Raw genomic sequence first — 15,287 nt, 5'->3', positions numbered from 1 at the left:
CAACGTGATAATTAAAATAAGTGATGTCCTAACTGAGTTAGAATGAGTAAGTGAGTCAATTCTTACCGATGAGTGAAATTATTCTATTCTTCAACAAGGTTTATTCTGACTCATTTGTAATTAAAGTGATTCGGAAATATTTGGTTCGCTCAGAATGGCTTGACTTACAAACAAGAATAGTGGCACAATAAAGCCTAAAAAGGTGCGAAGAATAAAGAGACCCTTGTTCTGCATGGGTGCAGTGCATGATCAATGCACCACAAAAAACGAGATGATTCCTTCAACGCAAGAAAGAATTGGATCATTGGGAGTGAGCCAAATCATCCTGAGTGAATTAAAGAATTGTCTCTCCATTCACACTCACTCACTCAGAATTGGCACACTGTACTTTTTGATATTCTTATCGATAATTAAAGTAGTTTTTATATAATTATATATAAGCAAATAATAATCATTGGTAAAATGAGTAAAGCGCATATCTGCCCAAAAACCCCTACGAGGGTCGATGCAAACCCCTATTGGTGTAGCCACGAACCGCGAAGAAGAAGAGATTCCTCAGGACAAACTCACGAGAGGTCAAGTTGTATTTCGTCGATTACATAAAATATATTCTCTTTTATCAAGGATGAGAATCTTGGTTAAACGAAAACGTGTAAACATCGAGTTGTGTGTTGTGGATTTCATAAAATATATGTCATTTCTATTTATTGTAATTGTTTATACCATTCAATGATTACGAGGGAAAACATCTAAAAGCGCACCGCGAAGTTTATAGTCAAGCATTCGCAAGCTCTTACTTCCAGAAGGGACTGATCGGCGATCCGAGCCATGTCGAGATGTACTGTTCGGCCATACGCTTGGTCTGTAGGAGCTCCTCGGAGTCGGAGTCACTGATAGACACAATATCCGCACCGGTGAACTCCCTCGGGGTAACGCGAGCGTTTGCCAGCAAGTTCTGGTAAGAGGTGATGGAGACATGGCGCAGAGGATCCAGAGCACCATTGGTGAACAGCACGTTGGTGGTGCGAGGATCGTCCGCTCCGTAATGGAAGTTCGTCAGCCGGACAGCCTCATAGACCAAATCTTGGGTGATGAATTCTCCGAATGCCGCCTGGCACTCGGCCAGGAAGAGGTCGTACGTGACACGGTTTCCGAAGGGCTGATCCGGTGACGTGGTGGTGGGGAAGAGACCGAACTCGGTGCAGTCATGATAGGTGGACTGTCGCAGACCGAACTCCGTATTCGCAACACTATCGATATCGACATCCGTCAGGTAGCGGACGAAATTCTCGAACGACAGATCGAAGCACTCGCGTTCCTCGGCGTAACGATCGAGCAGGAAAGCGGACAAGGCCTCCAAACCGGTATCAAACTCGTCACTGGTAAGCCGGTCGCACACACGGCCAATGTTTTCAATGTCAAAATCTTCCGCCATGGCCAATTCGAGTGAGACCATCATGGCAAAGAAGAACAGTTCCACCTCTAGCGGGTCCTCAACGTTCACCGGGTCGCAAGTGTTGAACATCTCCGAGACCATTTCCGTCTCGCCGGCGTCGAGTAGGTTCTGTGCCGTGTGGAATGCCTGGAAGATGCGGTTGTAGCACTGGTCGCTCGCCTTCTCGCGGATAATGTTTCCGATGTCTTCGGCGAACTCGGGGAAGTTGACAGTGGCACGAACCGGGGAGCTCGAGGCCCACGCACCATCAATGATGTTCGGGAAGCGCTGGCGAGCCCATGAGGCGAGAGTACCAGCGTAAGCCACACCGTGAAGGATGACGCGCGCATTCGGGTCGTTCATGACCTCGCGCTTCAAGAAGTCAACAAGCTCGATCAGATCGAACAGGACCTGCTCCGTGCGCAGGAAACGTAGATTCTCCGTCGAATAATCCCTAGAGAGCAATGTTACCTTTATACCAGATATATTCGGTGCTTTGTCTAGGTAATACTCACTCCACTGGGATACTGTTTCCATAGTAGCGGTGCTCGAAGGTCGCCAACATGGCTCCATGCTGGGAGGCAATGTCGCGGAAGTGGCTGTTATCCATGAAGTACGGATTGATCGAATAGTGTCCACCGACGACCAGGAACAGTGGCCCTCCTTCTTGGTAGTACTGGTCGTTGTACAGATAGGTAAACTCGAACGTGTTACGGTCTTGCGGGTCAAAGTGGTTAACACGGGACGTGAAGCGACCCTCGACCGCACGCGGACTCTTTGAGACGTATCCCTTCGGCGGGCGAACCGTATCCAGAAGACTTCCCATCCGCTCGATACCAGGGAACGGACGACGGACCTTATCGACCGACTTGCCAGCGGCAACGACGATGATGGCCAGCAGCAGCACAGCTGCCGCCTTGTAACCAGCGGAGCTAACAAACTTCATCTTGTTGACGAGTTACTATCCAATAAACTACTAAACGCTTTCCAAGCCGGCTCACTGCCATTAAATAGTTCCTGGCCCTTCCAGAATGCCACCCTACCGCTGTCCTGGGTAGTCGTAACCGAAGGCCGTAATCCTTATCGAAATCGAATTATCAATGAAAAAACAGCTAAATCATTTCGAGAAGTTGTTGTTCGCCGCCGATAGAAGCAGTCAATCCGTAACTGTTGCATGTGATCCCAATCCATCCACATGAGGTTGACGTGTAGCATACTAGGGACGTTCCGCCCACCAGTGGCCGCACGATATCACACGGAAGCTATCCGTATGGATTAAAATGTGTTAAATCATCGCCATCGAATATAGCTTTTTGGTTGCATCGATTGTCGTAAAAATGCCTTAAGGCCCTCACCAAGACCGGATGGTAGATAACGTTATCTGTGATCGGGTGGAACGTTTAAAACTGGAAGTGTTTAGTTGCTCTAAACACCTGGGTAAATACATTGATTAAACTTTGCGCAATAAACAAAATAGTTCGATGGTTAAAGTATCTGTTCCCATTACTTGTATTATTAAATTTCTGCCAGGATTTAGCGTATAGATTTCACTATACCTAATTTAATCCGATGTACAATGCTTCATACTGAGTCCTTCCAACGTTTTACTGACAGACCATCATGCCTTTTTTGTGTCTGTAAAGGGCTAAAAGGATTAAGTTATTTAGGAAAAGTTATTCAGAAACACAAAGACACACTAACGTACGCATAGTCCAGAAGTCCAATTCCGGAAGTCAAATTACCGATTCGCCAACCAAAAACGTACGCCGTATTTGTTTACCCCGAAATGTATGCAAGCCGTAACAGTGTGTTTATTGTAAAAAGGGGGCTATCTACTAAAGCGAATCTATTGACTAAAATAACATTTTACACTACAATGTCGATTATCCGTTTATTTCCGATTAATAAAAAATGTTCGCTGACTGGTTACCGGACACTCTAATTTCATGGATAACCGGGCATACAGTACGGCACATATGTGTTATTTGTTATTTCGGGTCAAAGCAGTGTTTTGCTCCGCCATTGTTGTGATAGTTGGTTTTAAAAGTGTTTACAACCATACTTGTAGTGTGTGGTAGATCTTTCCAAAAATTTTTTAAAGAAGTAGGTAATTGACTATTCTGGAACACATGGAATATGGATCCTGTTGGTCACATGGGATATGATTAGTGAAATTAAGTGTGATGGTCTTCCCCACGCGCAGGCTTCCTCCAGAACATATACCGAAGGCCTCTGGTTGCTCTGTTGATGAAACATAGCTGATTTGCAGTTTTATCCCACTTTCCTGGCTGCTCGTATGAGGTAAACAAAATTCAAACCAACTATCAAAAATATTCCCACGCCCGCTACACATTTCCTTACGGTTTCGCTTAAAACTCCTCAGCGCGAACAAAAAAACACCTCATTTTTGCATGGGCCGAAGCGGGCTGAAATAAAATTAGTTGCTGGAAACAGCAATTCTGCTCGAAAAACTGCTCCATTGCTCGAAAAATCTGTTAATTTTGTTTCAGCCGGCCTTGGCCCATACAAAAATGAGGAGTTTTTGGTTCGAGCTGAGGTGTTTTGAAGAAACCGTTAGTAAATTACTAGTGAGCGCTTTCTGGCTCGTTACGTGGTATGCTGCGACCACTTTGTTTATTGATCTTGAATAATGTATTCTGTGCGACAATTTACAGTGTTTGTTAAAGACCTCCTATTCACAGCAAACTGTCTAACAGCAACAGCTGATAAAATGATCAGGATTGGTCGGTCTAGAAATATCTACATATATATATATGCAACTTGCCAAATTCCTGTGTTAATAAATTACATTGGTAAATGGCAACTTGTTCAGAAATTCGTATAACAAGAAGTGAAAGCATTGAGAATGGCATATACTGGCATCACCGACAATCTTGAATTGGTCGCTATCGATAGGATTGTAAAGTGAATTTTCTACATTTAGCTAGGGAAATATGCAAACGTTCAAAAGTATCTACATGTCGTGAATAAACCGAAATATACTTCAAAGAACCAATTAAATTGTTTGGTTTTCGTAAATTATATTTTTTTATTTCGTTTATAATAACTGAAAAATTTTGGAAAATACTTAGTTAATATGTAGGCTAGGGTTTGATGCTTTCTACTTCCGTATGGGATTAATCGACGGTCCGAGCCAGGTCGAGATGTACTGCGCGATCATTAGCTTGGTCTCGAGGAGCTCCTCTGAGTCGGAATCGCGGATTGACACGATATCTGCCGCCGTGAACTCCCTCGGCGTGACGCGAGCGTTCGACAGCAAGTTCTGGTAGTAGGTGATGGATACATGGCGCAGCGGATCCAGAGCACCGTTGGTGAACAGCACGTTGGTGGAGCGAGGATCGTCCCCTCCGTAGTGAAGGTTAGTTATGCGTACAGCCTCATAGACCAACTCCTTGGTGATGAATTCTCCGAATGCCGCCTGGCACTCGGCCAGGAAGAGGTCGTACGTGACACGGTTACCGAAGGGCTGATTCGGCGAGTTGGTAGTCGGGAACGCACCGAACTCGGTGCATGTTTGGTAGGCGGTTTGACGCAAACCGAGTTGCCGGTTTGCTTCACTGTCGATATCGACATCCGTCAGGTAGCGGACAAAAGTCTCGAACGACAGATCGAAGCACTCGCGCACATCGGCGTAGCGATTCAGTAGGAAGACGGACAAGGCCTCCAATCCAGTGCTGAACTCGTCGCTGGTAAGTCGATCGCACACACGGCCAATATTATCAATGTCCCCTTCAGCCACCATAGCCGTCTCTAGCGAAATCATCATGGCAAAGAAGAACAGTTCCACCTCCAACGGGTTATCCAGACTCAACGGCTCGCAAGTGTTGAACAGCTCGGAAAGTCTGTCGGTGCGTCCGGAATCTAGTGCATGCTGTGCCCCGTTGAACGCCTGCGAGATGCGGTCGTAGCACTGGTCGCTCGCCTTCTCACGGATAATTTCTCCGAAGTCCTCGGCGTACTCGGGGAAGGCGCCAGTGGCACGCACCGGGGCGCTCGAGACCCACGCACCATCAATGATGTTCGGGAAGCGCTGGCGAGCCCACGAGGCGAGACTACCGGCTTGAGCTACACCGTGAAGGATGACGCGTGCATTCGGGTCGTTCATGACCTCGCGCTTCAGGAAGTCAACAAGCTCGATCAGATCGAACAGAACCTGCTCCGTGCGCAGGAAACGTAGATTCTCCGTCGAATAGTCCCTGAGAAAGTAAAAACATGTAACACTCATCTATCGGAAACCTCCCTTAAGCTATACTCACTCCACTGGGATGCTGTTTCCATAGTAACGATGCTCAAAGGTTGCCAACATAGCACCATGCTGGGCGGCAATGTCTCGGAAGTAGAGCCCCTCGATAAAGAATGGATTGACCGCGTAAAAACCACCGACGACCAGGAACAGCGGACCTCCCTCGCGGTAGTATTCGTCGTTCGTCAGGTAGGTAAACTCGAACGTGTTACGGTCTTGCGGATCAAAGTGGTTTCTGCGGGACGTGAAGCGGCCCTCAACGGTACGCGGGTTCTGTGAGACGTATCCTTTCGGAGGGCGAACCGTATCGAGAAGACTTCCCATCCGCTCGATGCCTGGGAACGGGCGACGGATCTTATCGACCGACTTGCCAGCGGCAACGACGATCATGGCCAGCAGCAGCACAGCTGCCGCCTTCAGGCCGGTGGAGCTTCCAAACTTCATCCTGTTCACGAGTAACTATCCGATTAACTACTAAACGATTCCCAAGCGGGCACACAGCCGTTATATACTGTGTGCGGAATTCCACAACGCAACCCTGTCATGTGCCAAGCCATAACTGAAGGACGTAATCCTTATCGAAAACGAATAGGCTAAGAAAAAACCGCTAAATCATGACACACTAAGAGTATTTTGTAAGCCCCCGATAGGCTCAGCCAGTTGTTGACTGTTGCATGTGATCCCGGTTCCATAAAAAACAACACAACAAACATGATTAATACGCGAAGCCAGCAGACACTCCGCCCACCGGTGGCCTCACGAAATCACGCGGAAGCTTTCCGATCGGATTAAAACGCGAAATATCATCATCAATAGCTTGTCGGTAATTAAAGATTCTCGACAGGACCGGATGGTAGATAACGTTATCAGTAGCCGATTGGATATGAAATGGCTAAATTTGGAAATTTTGTTTAGGCTTTCGGCTCCTGGGTGTACGTGTTTTTTTTATACTTGATGGGCCATTTGGTCTGTAAATATCTTACAAGTCTGTAAACATCTTATTTCAAACTAAGGAGTTGTTTAATCGATTTTTATCATTTCTATTTTATTGAGAAAAAAATGTGTTTTATAGAAAGTGCTCTTTCCCACTTCATAAAAATCGGTTTTAAATAAAGAAATTTAAAAAATTTTGGTTATGCTAACACCTCAACAATAGCTATGACAAAACTGTCTTGTTCGAATTTTTTGCTAAAAATAAAAAATGTCAACGTTTGTCGTTTGGAGATTTCTCATTTAAGTACCAAGCATCCGTCTTAGAAATTTTCCTTATTAAAACTTACATTTGCACCTTGATTGAATATTGTTAAAAGAAGTTTTTAATAATAAGTTAATAAGTTAAGTTAAGTTTAACCCATAAGATACTTGCCTATGTGTGTCTAATGCAATGTGTAATACATACCTAAAGTTGCATTCACATTTTTATGTACCGATTGGTACATTTGTACAAATCCAGTTCCAACCGGTCTTAGACGAAAAAGTTTTGATCGAAATGAGCTGGTTCAATTGTGGACGCATTTTTTTATCGAACTAAGCTGGTTCAAGTGTGGACGGACAATCTATAGCCCGTTAAAGGTTTTTAGAATTAATTCAATTCATTTTCGGTAAAAGAAACATACTGAAGGATAAGAAAGCTCAGCTTCAAATGGAGGTAAACTTTTTAGACCAATTGCACCCTTGCTTAAATGGATTATTCAGCTAAACGCTAAACTGGTTTAACAAATTGCTTTATACGTTGAACGAATCGTTGAATGATTTAACGCACCGGAAATTTTATTTAACGATCCGGAATCGAATGTGGACAATGCGCTACGCGGATTGAACATTCACTTTTCAATGTTACGAAAGAATGGGTTGTTTAGTGCTTTCGTAAAATATATTTCAATTCTTTATGATATATGTGTAATTATCGTTCATTTTGGTAATCAAGCAGGAGTTCTATTAAATATACTCTGCTTTGTTACATTCTGTACCAGCTGATCCTAGAAAGGGCTGATCGGTGATCCGAGCCATGTCGAGATATACTGTTCGGCCATACGCTTGGTCTGGAGGAGCTCCTCTGAGTCGAAGTCATTGATCGGAAAAACATCCGCTGCGGTGAACTCCCTCGGCGTGACGCGAGCGTTCGCCAGCAAGTTCTGATACGAGGTGATAGAGACATGGCGCAATGGGTCCAGCGCACCGTTGGTGAACAGCACGTTGGTGGTGCGAGGATCGTCCGCTCCGTAGTGGAGATTTGTAAGGCGCACACCCTCATAGACCACCTGCTCAGTGAGGAATTCTCCGAATGCCACCTGGCACTCGGCCAAGAAGAGGTCGTACGTGACACGGTTTCCGAAGGGCTGATCCGGCGACGTGGTGATCGGGAACGCACCGAACTCGGTGCATGTTTGGTAGGCAGACTTGCGCAGACCTAGCTCCTGGTTCGCTTCACTGTCGATATCGACATCCGTCAGGTAGCGGACAAAATTCTCGAACGACAGATCGAAGCACTCACGCACATCGGCGTAACGATCGAGCAGAAAAGCGGACAAGGCATCCAATCCAGTGCTGAACTCGTCGCTGGTAAGCCGATCGCACACACGGCCAATATTATCATAGTCCCCTTCATCCATCATGGCCGACTCTAGCGAAATCATCATGGCGTAGAAGAACAGTTCCACCTCTAGCGTGTCCTCAATGTTCACCGGGTCGCAAGTGTTGAACATCTCCGAAATTCTATCGCCAAGGCCGGCATCAAGTAGGTTCTGTGCCGTGTGGAATGCCTGGAAGATGCGGTTGTAGCACTGATCGCTCCCCTTCTCGCGGATAATGTTTCCGATGTCTTCGGCGAACTCGGGGAAATCGACAGTGGCACGCACCGGGGAGCTCGAGGCCCACGCACCATCAATGATGTTCGGGAAGCGTTGACGAGCCCACGAGGCGAGAGTGCCGCCTTGAGCTGCACCGTGAAGGATAACTCGCGCATTCGGATCGTTCATAACCTCGCGTTTTAGGAAGTCAACAAGCTCGATCAAATCGAACAGGACCTGCTCCGTGCGCAGGAATCGAAGATTCTCCGTCGAATAATCTCTGCAACAATGCAAAAATGCGTTAAAACTTCATCCATGTGGATCTCAACTTTCCGTTTATTTACTCCACTGGGATACTGTTTCCATAGTAACGATGCTCAAAGGTCGCCAACATAGCACCATGCTGGGCAGCAATATCGCTGAAGTGGGTGCCTTCTATGAAGAATGGATTGACCGCGTAGAATCCTCCAACGACAAGGAACAGTGGACCTCCCTCGCGGTAGTACTCGTCGTTTGTCAGGTAGGTAAATTCGAAGGTGTTGCGGTCTTGCGGGTCGAAGTGGTTTCTGCGGGACGTGAAACGACCCTCGACCGTACGCGGGTTCTGCGAAACGTATCCCTTAGGCGGTCGAACCGTATCGAGACGACTTCCTATTCGCTCGATACCTGGGAACGGGCGACGGATCTTATCGACCGACTTGCCAGCGACAACAACGATCATGGCCAGCAGCAGCACAGCTGCCGCCTTTTGACCGGCAGTAGTTACAAACTTCATCCTGTTTACGGACGGATATTCGATTACCCACTAAACGTGGCCCGAGTAGTCACACAGTCGTTAAATAATAACTCGCCTTCCTACTTTATCGTATGGTCATAACCGTAGGACGTAATCCTTATCAAATTCGAAGTAGCTTTGCTATCGGCCCCCTTAAAAATAAAACAATAATGACATGAATGAGACTTTCTATCGGTAGACGTTTCCCCAGCTGATGGCCGCAATGTATCGCTCGGAAGCTATCCGCTCGGATTAAAACGCGAATCATCACATTCGCGATAGGTTTTCGGTTGCTTTCAACGTTGAGGAAACAAAAGATCGAGCCTCTGAACTAGGTGGTAGATAACATTAGGTATAACTGTGTGACTAAGAAACGTTTTCAGTTGGAAGTTCCCAATTGCTTTCGTCGTCTGGGACTCACGATTACTCACTAGGTACAGATGTGATAACAAGCACAGCTTTTTTCATGTTGCGTAGTTATAGGAAATGATTTTTAGGATGTTATAGGAAGGACTTTGGGTTTTTTTTTTAAATACAATTTCTGCTTGATCTTAGCAATAAGCACCACATGTTTTGATTGCACCAAACATTTAAGTTAATTCCAAGTTGTCATGGCTACTTAGGCCAGACAATACAATACAACAGAAGCATTGAATGTCTAAAGGACTTCCGGATTGTTTTTTGGTCAGAAAAATTACCGTTACGCGTATATAACAACCTGCCTAATTTATAACCGATAGGTAACACGGTTTTATTTTCAACTGCACTCAGTTTGAACAATTAAAGTATGCATTTAATTTTAAAATATATTAGCAATGAGAGAGAACACGAGTAGTGATTCATAAATCGTAATGTTAAATCAATTTCGAAAACCGGTAAATTGAAAAGTTCCATGCAACGTGCACTGCGTATCACATACCTTCAGGAATCGAGTAAAAAGAAAAAGGGATTTTTCGTTATTTGTAGAGATATGATTATCCGGATAATTAAATAAGTAAAGCACAATTGATTTTTATTAGTAAATTTGTAATATCTTCCATTTTATTTCATTCTTATCCTACGCTACAAGACTGTATAAGACACTTGCGCGGTAAAAAATACAGTTCGGAATTATACAACAGCTCACGATTTCATATCCCTTCTAGGCCTTTTGAAATTATGGAATGGATTACATCCACCCGATTACTATCGTAGGTACGAGTGCATATTCCTGACGGCGATAGATAAAATATTATTAGTATGAAACAAAACCATTCCAACTGCTAAACAACCCCATACGAATTATGTCCAGTCTAATGACTACTATACGGATTCGCTAATCTAAATTATGTGCTCGTATTAGAGTCCCTGCTTGCCTAGTACCTGTTGCGTCGTGTGAACATCTATGTTTCCTTTTTCGCATCAGAACCGATGTGATTGGTGTGTGACTATGTTGAAGAAGTAAGAATTATTAGAATTAATGGAAAAACCATCCTTAAGCACAGGATGAATGGGTGATATGTGTTGTGCAAACGTTATCCTTTTTTCCAACGTTCTACATATATGGAACGCCAATGGTTGGCGCAAACGTAGAACCCAGGTTTCAACCAGAAACGGTTCGGTTCGTACGGTTCTTTGCAGTGTAGCCGTGACAGTAGAGGCACGATAAAGCAGTTAATAGATAAGGGTGGGGTGACTACAGACGAACGGTTTCACTTCTGCACTAGAAACTAATGGTGTATAAGGTGGTGTACCTGCTTGTAATGACTACAAATTACAACAAACTTAAACGAAACGGGAAAAAGCAATGGTACAAAGCCCACAGCATTCAACTGCGGATTAGAAAGGGAAAGAAGAAAAAATACATTTATCCAATTCCGTGCGCGAGCACAAGAACGACACCTGGCCATTGGAAAATTCTTAAAATTTGAGTAGAAATACAGCAAAGGAAAACACCTCCCAACGAAAAAAAAAGTATGAATATTTAAAGAATATTACATGTTCAACCTATCTAACACATTTGAGCCTTTATGCTACAACACTCCTTTGGTCCTACGCATATGCTTAGCGTTCGTACTTTCATTTTCTTTTCTCCCTACCCATAGCTGACCTGAATTCTCAAACGTTCAGTCCTTCTTCAGCGAATCCTTGTTAAAGTTCCGAATGGCATCGAGCAATGCCGTACGGGGGTCGATGGCCGGGCTGGTGGTGGTGCTTGGCGACTTCTTTACGATCGCACCGCGCACGACGGGCTGTGTCGCTTTGGCGGCCACTGCCGGTGGCATGGCCGGAGCCGGTGGAGGCGGAATCGCTGCAGCGAACGAAGCGGGTCTCACGGGAGGTGGCACCGGAACGGGTGCGGCCGTACCGAGACCGTTCAGCTTGACAGCAGCTATTGTTTGCGTCTGCTGTGGCACCACCGTCGCATCGGTGGACGGTTGTTCCTTGGCCAAAATTCTATCCTTCAGCCCCGTACGACGCAGCGTGTTCTGGGAAAAGGGCAACGAGTTCGGGGCCGTCGTATCCTCGGTTGGAGGTGCCGCCCCTAGCGGTACGACAGTTTTACGCAGCGTGCTTGTGTCGATCATCGAGACGGGCCGCAGGCGGGATACCGTGTTTTCGTCGAGCGATTTGAACCCACGAACGGTTGGCTGCAGAATGGTGGATGGTTTGGGACCAAAGCTAAGTCGGCTTATAGCCGTGGCGGCGGTGGTGGTGGTGTTGGTGGAGGCGGCGGCGTTTGACGGAGGATTTCCGTTGATACTAACGATCGAGCTACTACCGGAGGAGCTGGTAGTGGAATCGTTCCGCGAGAATGTTTCGTAGAAATACGAAGGCTTTGGTTCCACCGGCGGCGGTGGCTGCTGGCGTGGGGTAACGTTCTTCTTGTACTCTACGGCACGCACGATCGGCAATCGTTCACCGGGGGGAGTAGTAGTCACGGTGGCTGCTACAGCGGGCTTTGCTGGCGTTGCGGGAAGCTTCACGACCGCCGGAGGTTCCTGCTGGCGACGTTCCTGCTGCGACGCTGGCAATGGCACATTGGGGGCAACAATCTCCTGCCCGGAGGGTTGCTGCTGCTGGTCGACCTCATGGATCGTTCGTCGAGCGAACCCGGCGGAAGTTTCGCTCGTACTGGTGGTGGTCGTGGTAGAGGTGGTGGTTCCACCCGGACCGATGCTTATTTTGGTGCTGCTTACATTGTTCACATTACGGAAGCCACGGGGAAGCGTCGAACTTCCCCCGAAGCGGTAGTCACGATCCGACTTGATCGACACGTCGATCTTTGGTCGCTCGTTCCAGGTGGCAAAGCTTATTGTCGGTGGACCCTGGTAGGTCCACTTCTTCGTGTCCGATTCGTTGACCGATGTTACGGCACCGGTTGTGCTCGTATCGACGGTATTGCTACTGCTCACTACCGTACTGTTGGTCGTAATGTTTACGACCGTCGTTTGTGGTTCCTTACCGGTGGCCACGACATGCTGCTGTTGTTGCTGGTGCTGGTGGTGATGGTGATGTTCTTGTTGCTGCTTATTTTGCAACTTTTCATCGTCACTTTTCGACTCGCTGGCTAGATTCATGTCGATCGCGGCGGATACTTCCTCCTCCTTTTTCAATTCCACCGGCTTCTGCTCCTTCTTCTCGGTAACTTCCAACTCGACCAACTTTTCCTTTTTAGGAAGTTCATCCACAAGAATCTTCTCCGTACGCTTTTCCACCAGCACTTCCTTTTTCGTTTGTTCCACCTTCACGACAACGTCGACGTGCGGTTTGATATCCTGTGCCACTTTCAACACTTCTTCCTGTTCCGGTTCCTGCTCAACCTTGGCTTCCTCGATGCTGTCCTTCCGTACGCTACCGGACGTCACACCGGTACCCGGCATCTGCCCCTTGCCCGCGTTCAGCTGGGCCAGCGTTGAAATATCTGTAAAACTGTTTCGCTTAATAGCGGCCATTGAGGGGAGCGCGATTTCTTCGCTGGAGGAAGAAGCGCCGCCACGCTGCTCCGATGACGCACCCACTTGGTGTAGATTGTTCATACTGTTTTTGCGTGACGTGTTTAGAATGTTTTTGATCACCTCCAAGCTCTGGAGCGAGGGCGAATCGGAGATGCTCAGCTCACTGGTCGACATGCGCCGGTTGATGGTGGGCGCACCGGAAAGTCCATTGCTAGCTGAGGCTAGCCCGCGGTTCTCCCAACGCTGTGCCCCGATCAGTGAAATGTACGAGGTGCTTCTGGGGGTGAGCTGTAGCTTGGTGGAGGAGGTGGTCACCGCCTGGGCCGGTGAATTCAACGATGCAATATAGTCCGATCGAGTCGAATGGAACGAATCGGACCGATTGATTCCGCGCGGGCTTTTGTTGAGCATGGTAAGGCTGCGCCGTTTGACCGGTGCGAGCTCCTTCTTCGCATTCGCCCCAGACTGGTAAGCCCCGCTACCGTTGGACCGGAGTGCCACTGATTGGTCGTCCTCGTCGCTGCTCTGCGTGAGGGAAGAGTGCGGTTTACGGACGATCGAATCGACGGAAATTTTACGACGTACGATCACTCCAACCTCTTCTACCACTTCTTCTTCGGCTGCACTGATCGGCAGAGTTGCTTCGGTATTGTGGCCATTCTTTGCGATCGCCGGCGCCACACTAACATGCTCCTTAACCTCCTCTTGTTGGTGATACTCACGTTCTCGCTTCTCAACAACCGTAGTGCTCGTAGTGATGACGTTTTCCTTGTTCTCCGTACTGCTGTAGGTCGAAATCTTAAAGTTGGCCAAACTGCTCCGATTCGCAACGGCAATCTCCTTTTCCTCCGTGCGGCTCAACTCGACCCCATCTCGCAGGAGTTGATTCAGTTCGCTCATAACGTTGCCCTTCCGATCCGTGACCGATTCCTGACGACTTTCCACCTTATGTCCCGAAGTGGTTGTGGTGGTGGAGGTGGAAGTTGTGGTCGTGGCATTCTTCCCGCTGATCGATTCGCTCAAGGTCGCCAACTCACTCTCGATAATCTTCTCGCGCCGTTTCTCGAGCGTCTGTAGCCAAACGTCACGCGCTTCCTGCGTGCTACCCACCTCATTGGCCCCGACACGGTACCCATCCTCCACATCTGAGCTGACGTGACCGCCACCCACTTCCTGAGCCGGTTCGGGGCTCTCTCTACCGACGCGAACCTGCGGCTTGGTGTAGAATGCGCCCGCTGGTGTGCCTTCCGGACGGCCCTCCACCAGGTCCAGCATTGTCTGCAGACGCTCCTGGATGAACGGTTCGATGCGCTCCGTCATTTCGTCCGACACGACCGTAAGCATGTCGCTGCGCAGTGTCGTATTGTCGACGAAGGTTGACGCCGGCCGGTAAAACTGGCCCCGTTCGTCGTAATCGCTCGACTTGATCGAGGCGTCGGCGAATGTTGGCGGGGCGGGAAGCTTATAGGTCCACTGTTCCTCTTCCTGTTGCCCATTGCTATCCAGCTGCGTATCGATCGGTCCTTGCTTTTCTGCTTGCTGCACTGGGCGCGTGGGCACCTGAACGATGCTGTTTGCCCCGTTAGTCGTGGCTGTTAGCTTGATCTTTTCCTCCGACGACTGATCCGTGGCCTTTTTCTTAACAACCGCCTTCCCGGACTCGATGTTATAGATTTTGATTTCCTCGTCCGAACTGTTGTCACCGGGAGAGGCGGGCGATGCTGGCACCTTCTGGGCGGCCGGGCTGCCACCTCCAATCTGCACCTTCGACACGATTGGCGTTGGAGTGGATACCATGTTTGACTCCCTTTGTTGTTGCTCTGTGCTGGCCGCTGTTTGGCCGATGATTTTGATCGAAACGGACGACGAAGTCGAACCGGTCTTCTGATGCTTCCGTTCGCCAGCAACATCCGGTGTCGTCGAGGTTACGACGGGATCGTGCAGTGGATTGTCTACGTTCAGCATCACCTTCGATACATTTTGGTGTGCGGACGATGGCGCACGATGGACACTACCGTTGACGGCATTCAGTCGCGATTCTGGAAAGTAGAATGGAAAGGTTATACTTCAAATACATGCACATTCC

The 15,287-nt window shown here is 47.7% G+C and overlaps 4 protein-coding genes across 4 annotated transcripts in view; all 4 read right to left on the bottom strand.

The window, feature by feature from the left end:
- Positions 1 to 793: 793 nt before the first annotated feature.
- On the bottom strand, positions 794 to 2,381 carry LOC131259425 (putative serine protease K12H4.7). Its single transcript, XM_058260921.1, has 2 exons — positions 1,951 to 2,381; positions 794 to 1,889 (listed from the first exon to the last, which is right to left on the bottom strand). Exons 1-2 carry the CDS (start codon positions 2,379 to 2,381, stop codon positions 794 to 796), a joined length of 1,527 nt encoding a protein of 508 aa, XP_058116904.1.
- A 2,175-nt stretch (positions 2,382 to 4,556) lies between these two features.
- On the bottom strand, positions 4,557 to 6,143 carry LOC131259277 (putative serine protease K12H4.7). The gene is made up of 2 exons (XM_058260730.1): positions 5,713 to 6,143; positions 4,557 to 5,652 (listed from the first exon to the last, which is right to left on the bottom strand). The coding sequence occupies exons 1-2, from the start codon at positions 6,141 to 6,143 to the stop codon at positions 4,557 to 4,559; spliced, it is 1,527 nt and encodes a 508-aa protein (XP_058116713.1).
- Positions 6,144 to 7,678: 1,535 nt separating this feature from the next.
- LOC131259269 (putative serine protease K12H4.7) lies at positions 7,679 to 9,263 on the bottom strand. Its single transcript, XM_058260721.1, has 2 exons — positions 8,833 to 9,263; positions 7,679 to 8,768 (listed from the first exon to the last, which is right to left on the bottom strand). The coding sequence occupies exons 1-2, from the start codon at positions 9,261 to 9,263 to the stop codon at positions 7,679 to 7,681; spliced, it is 1,521 nt and encodes a 506-aa protein (XP_058116704.1).
- Positions 9,264 to 10,271: 1,008 nt separating this feature from the next.
- LOC131258477 (serine-rich adhesin for platelets) overlaps positions 10,272 to 15,287 on the bottom strand; it is a 64,565-nt gene continuing 59,549 nt past the window's right edge. Inside the window, exon 7 of the mRNA XM_058259803.1 lies at positions 10,272 to 15,240. Within this exon, the coding sequence (XP_058115786.1) occupies positions 11,369 to 15,240 (3,872 nt within the window). The 3' untranslated portion in view covers positions 10,272 to 11,368. The remainder of the gene's footprint in view (positions 15,241 to 15,287) is intronic.

Source organism: Anopheles coustani, chromosome 3 (assembly GCF_943734705.1).
Source record: "Anopheles coustani chromosome 3, idAnoCousDA_361_x.2, whole genome shotgun sequence".
NCBI lineage: Eukaryota > Metazoa > Arthropoda > Insecta > Diptera > Culicidae > Anopheles > Anopheles coustani.
This window is presented reverse-complemented; position numbering and strand designations above follow the sequence as displayed.

Bases quoted from the DNA above. Each gene is read 5' to 3' on its own strand.
- LOC131259425 (XM_058260921.1), bottom strand. From the start codon at position 2,381: ATGAAGTTTGTTAGCTCCGCTGGTTACAAGGCGGCAGCTGTGCTGCTG. The intron at 1,890-1,950 runs GTGAGTATTACC...ATTGCTCTCTAG, and splicing joins GGAAACAGTATCCCAGTGGA to GGATTATTCGACGGAGAATC.
- LOC131259277 (XM_058260730.1), bottom strand. From the start codon at position 6,143: ATGAAGTTTGGAAGCTCCACCGGCCTGAAGGCGGCAGCTGTGCTGCTG. The intron at 5,653-5,712 runs GTGAGTATAGCT...TTACTTTCTCAG, and splicing joins GGAAACAGCATCCCAGTGGA to GGACTATTCGACGGAGAATC.
- LOC131259269 (XM_058260721.1), bottom strand. From the start codon at position 9,263: ATGAAGTTTGTAACTACTGCCGGTCAAAAGGCGGCAGCTGTGCTGCTG. The intron at 8,769-8,832 runs GTAAATAAACGG...GCATTGTTGCAG, and splicing joins GGAAACAGTATCCCAGTGGA to AGATTATTCGACGGAGAATC.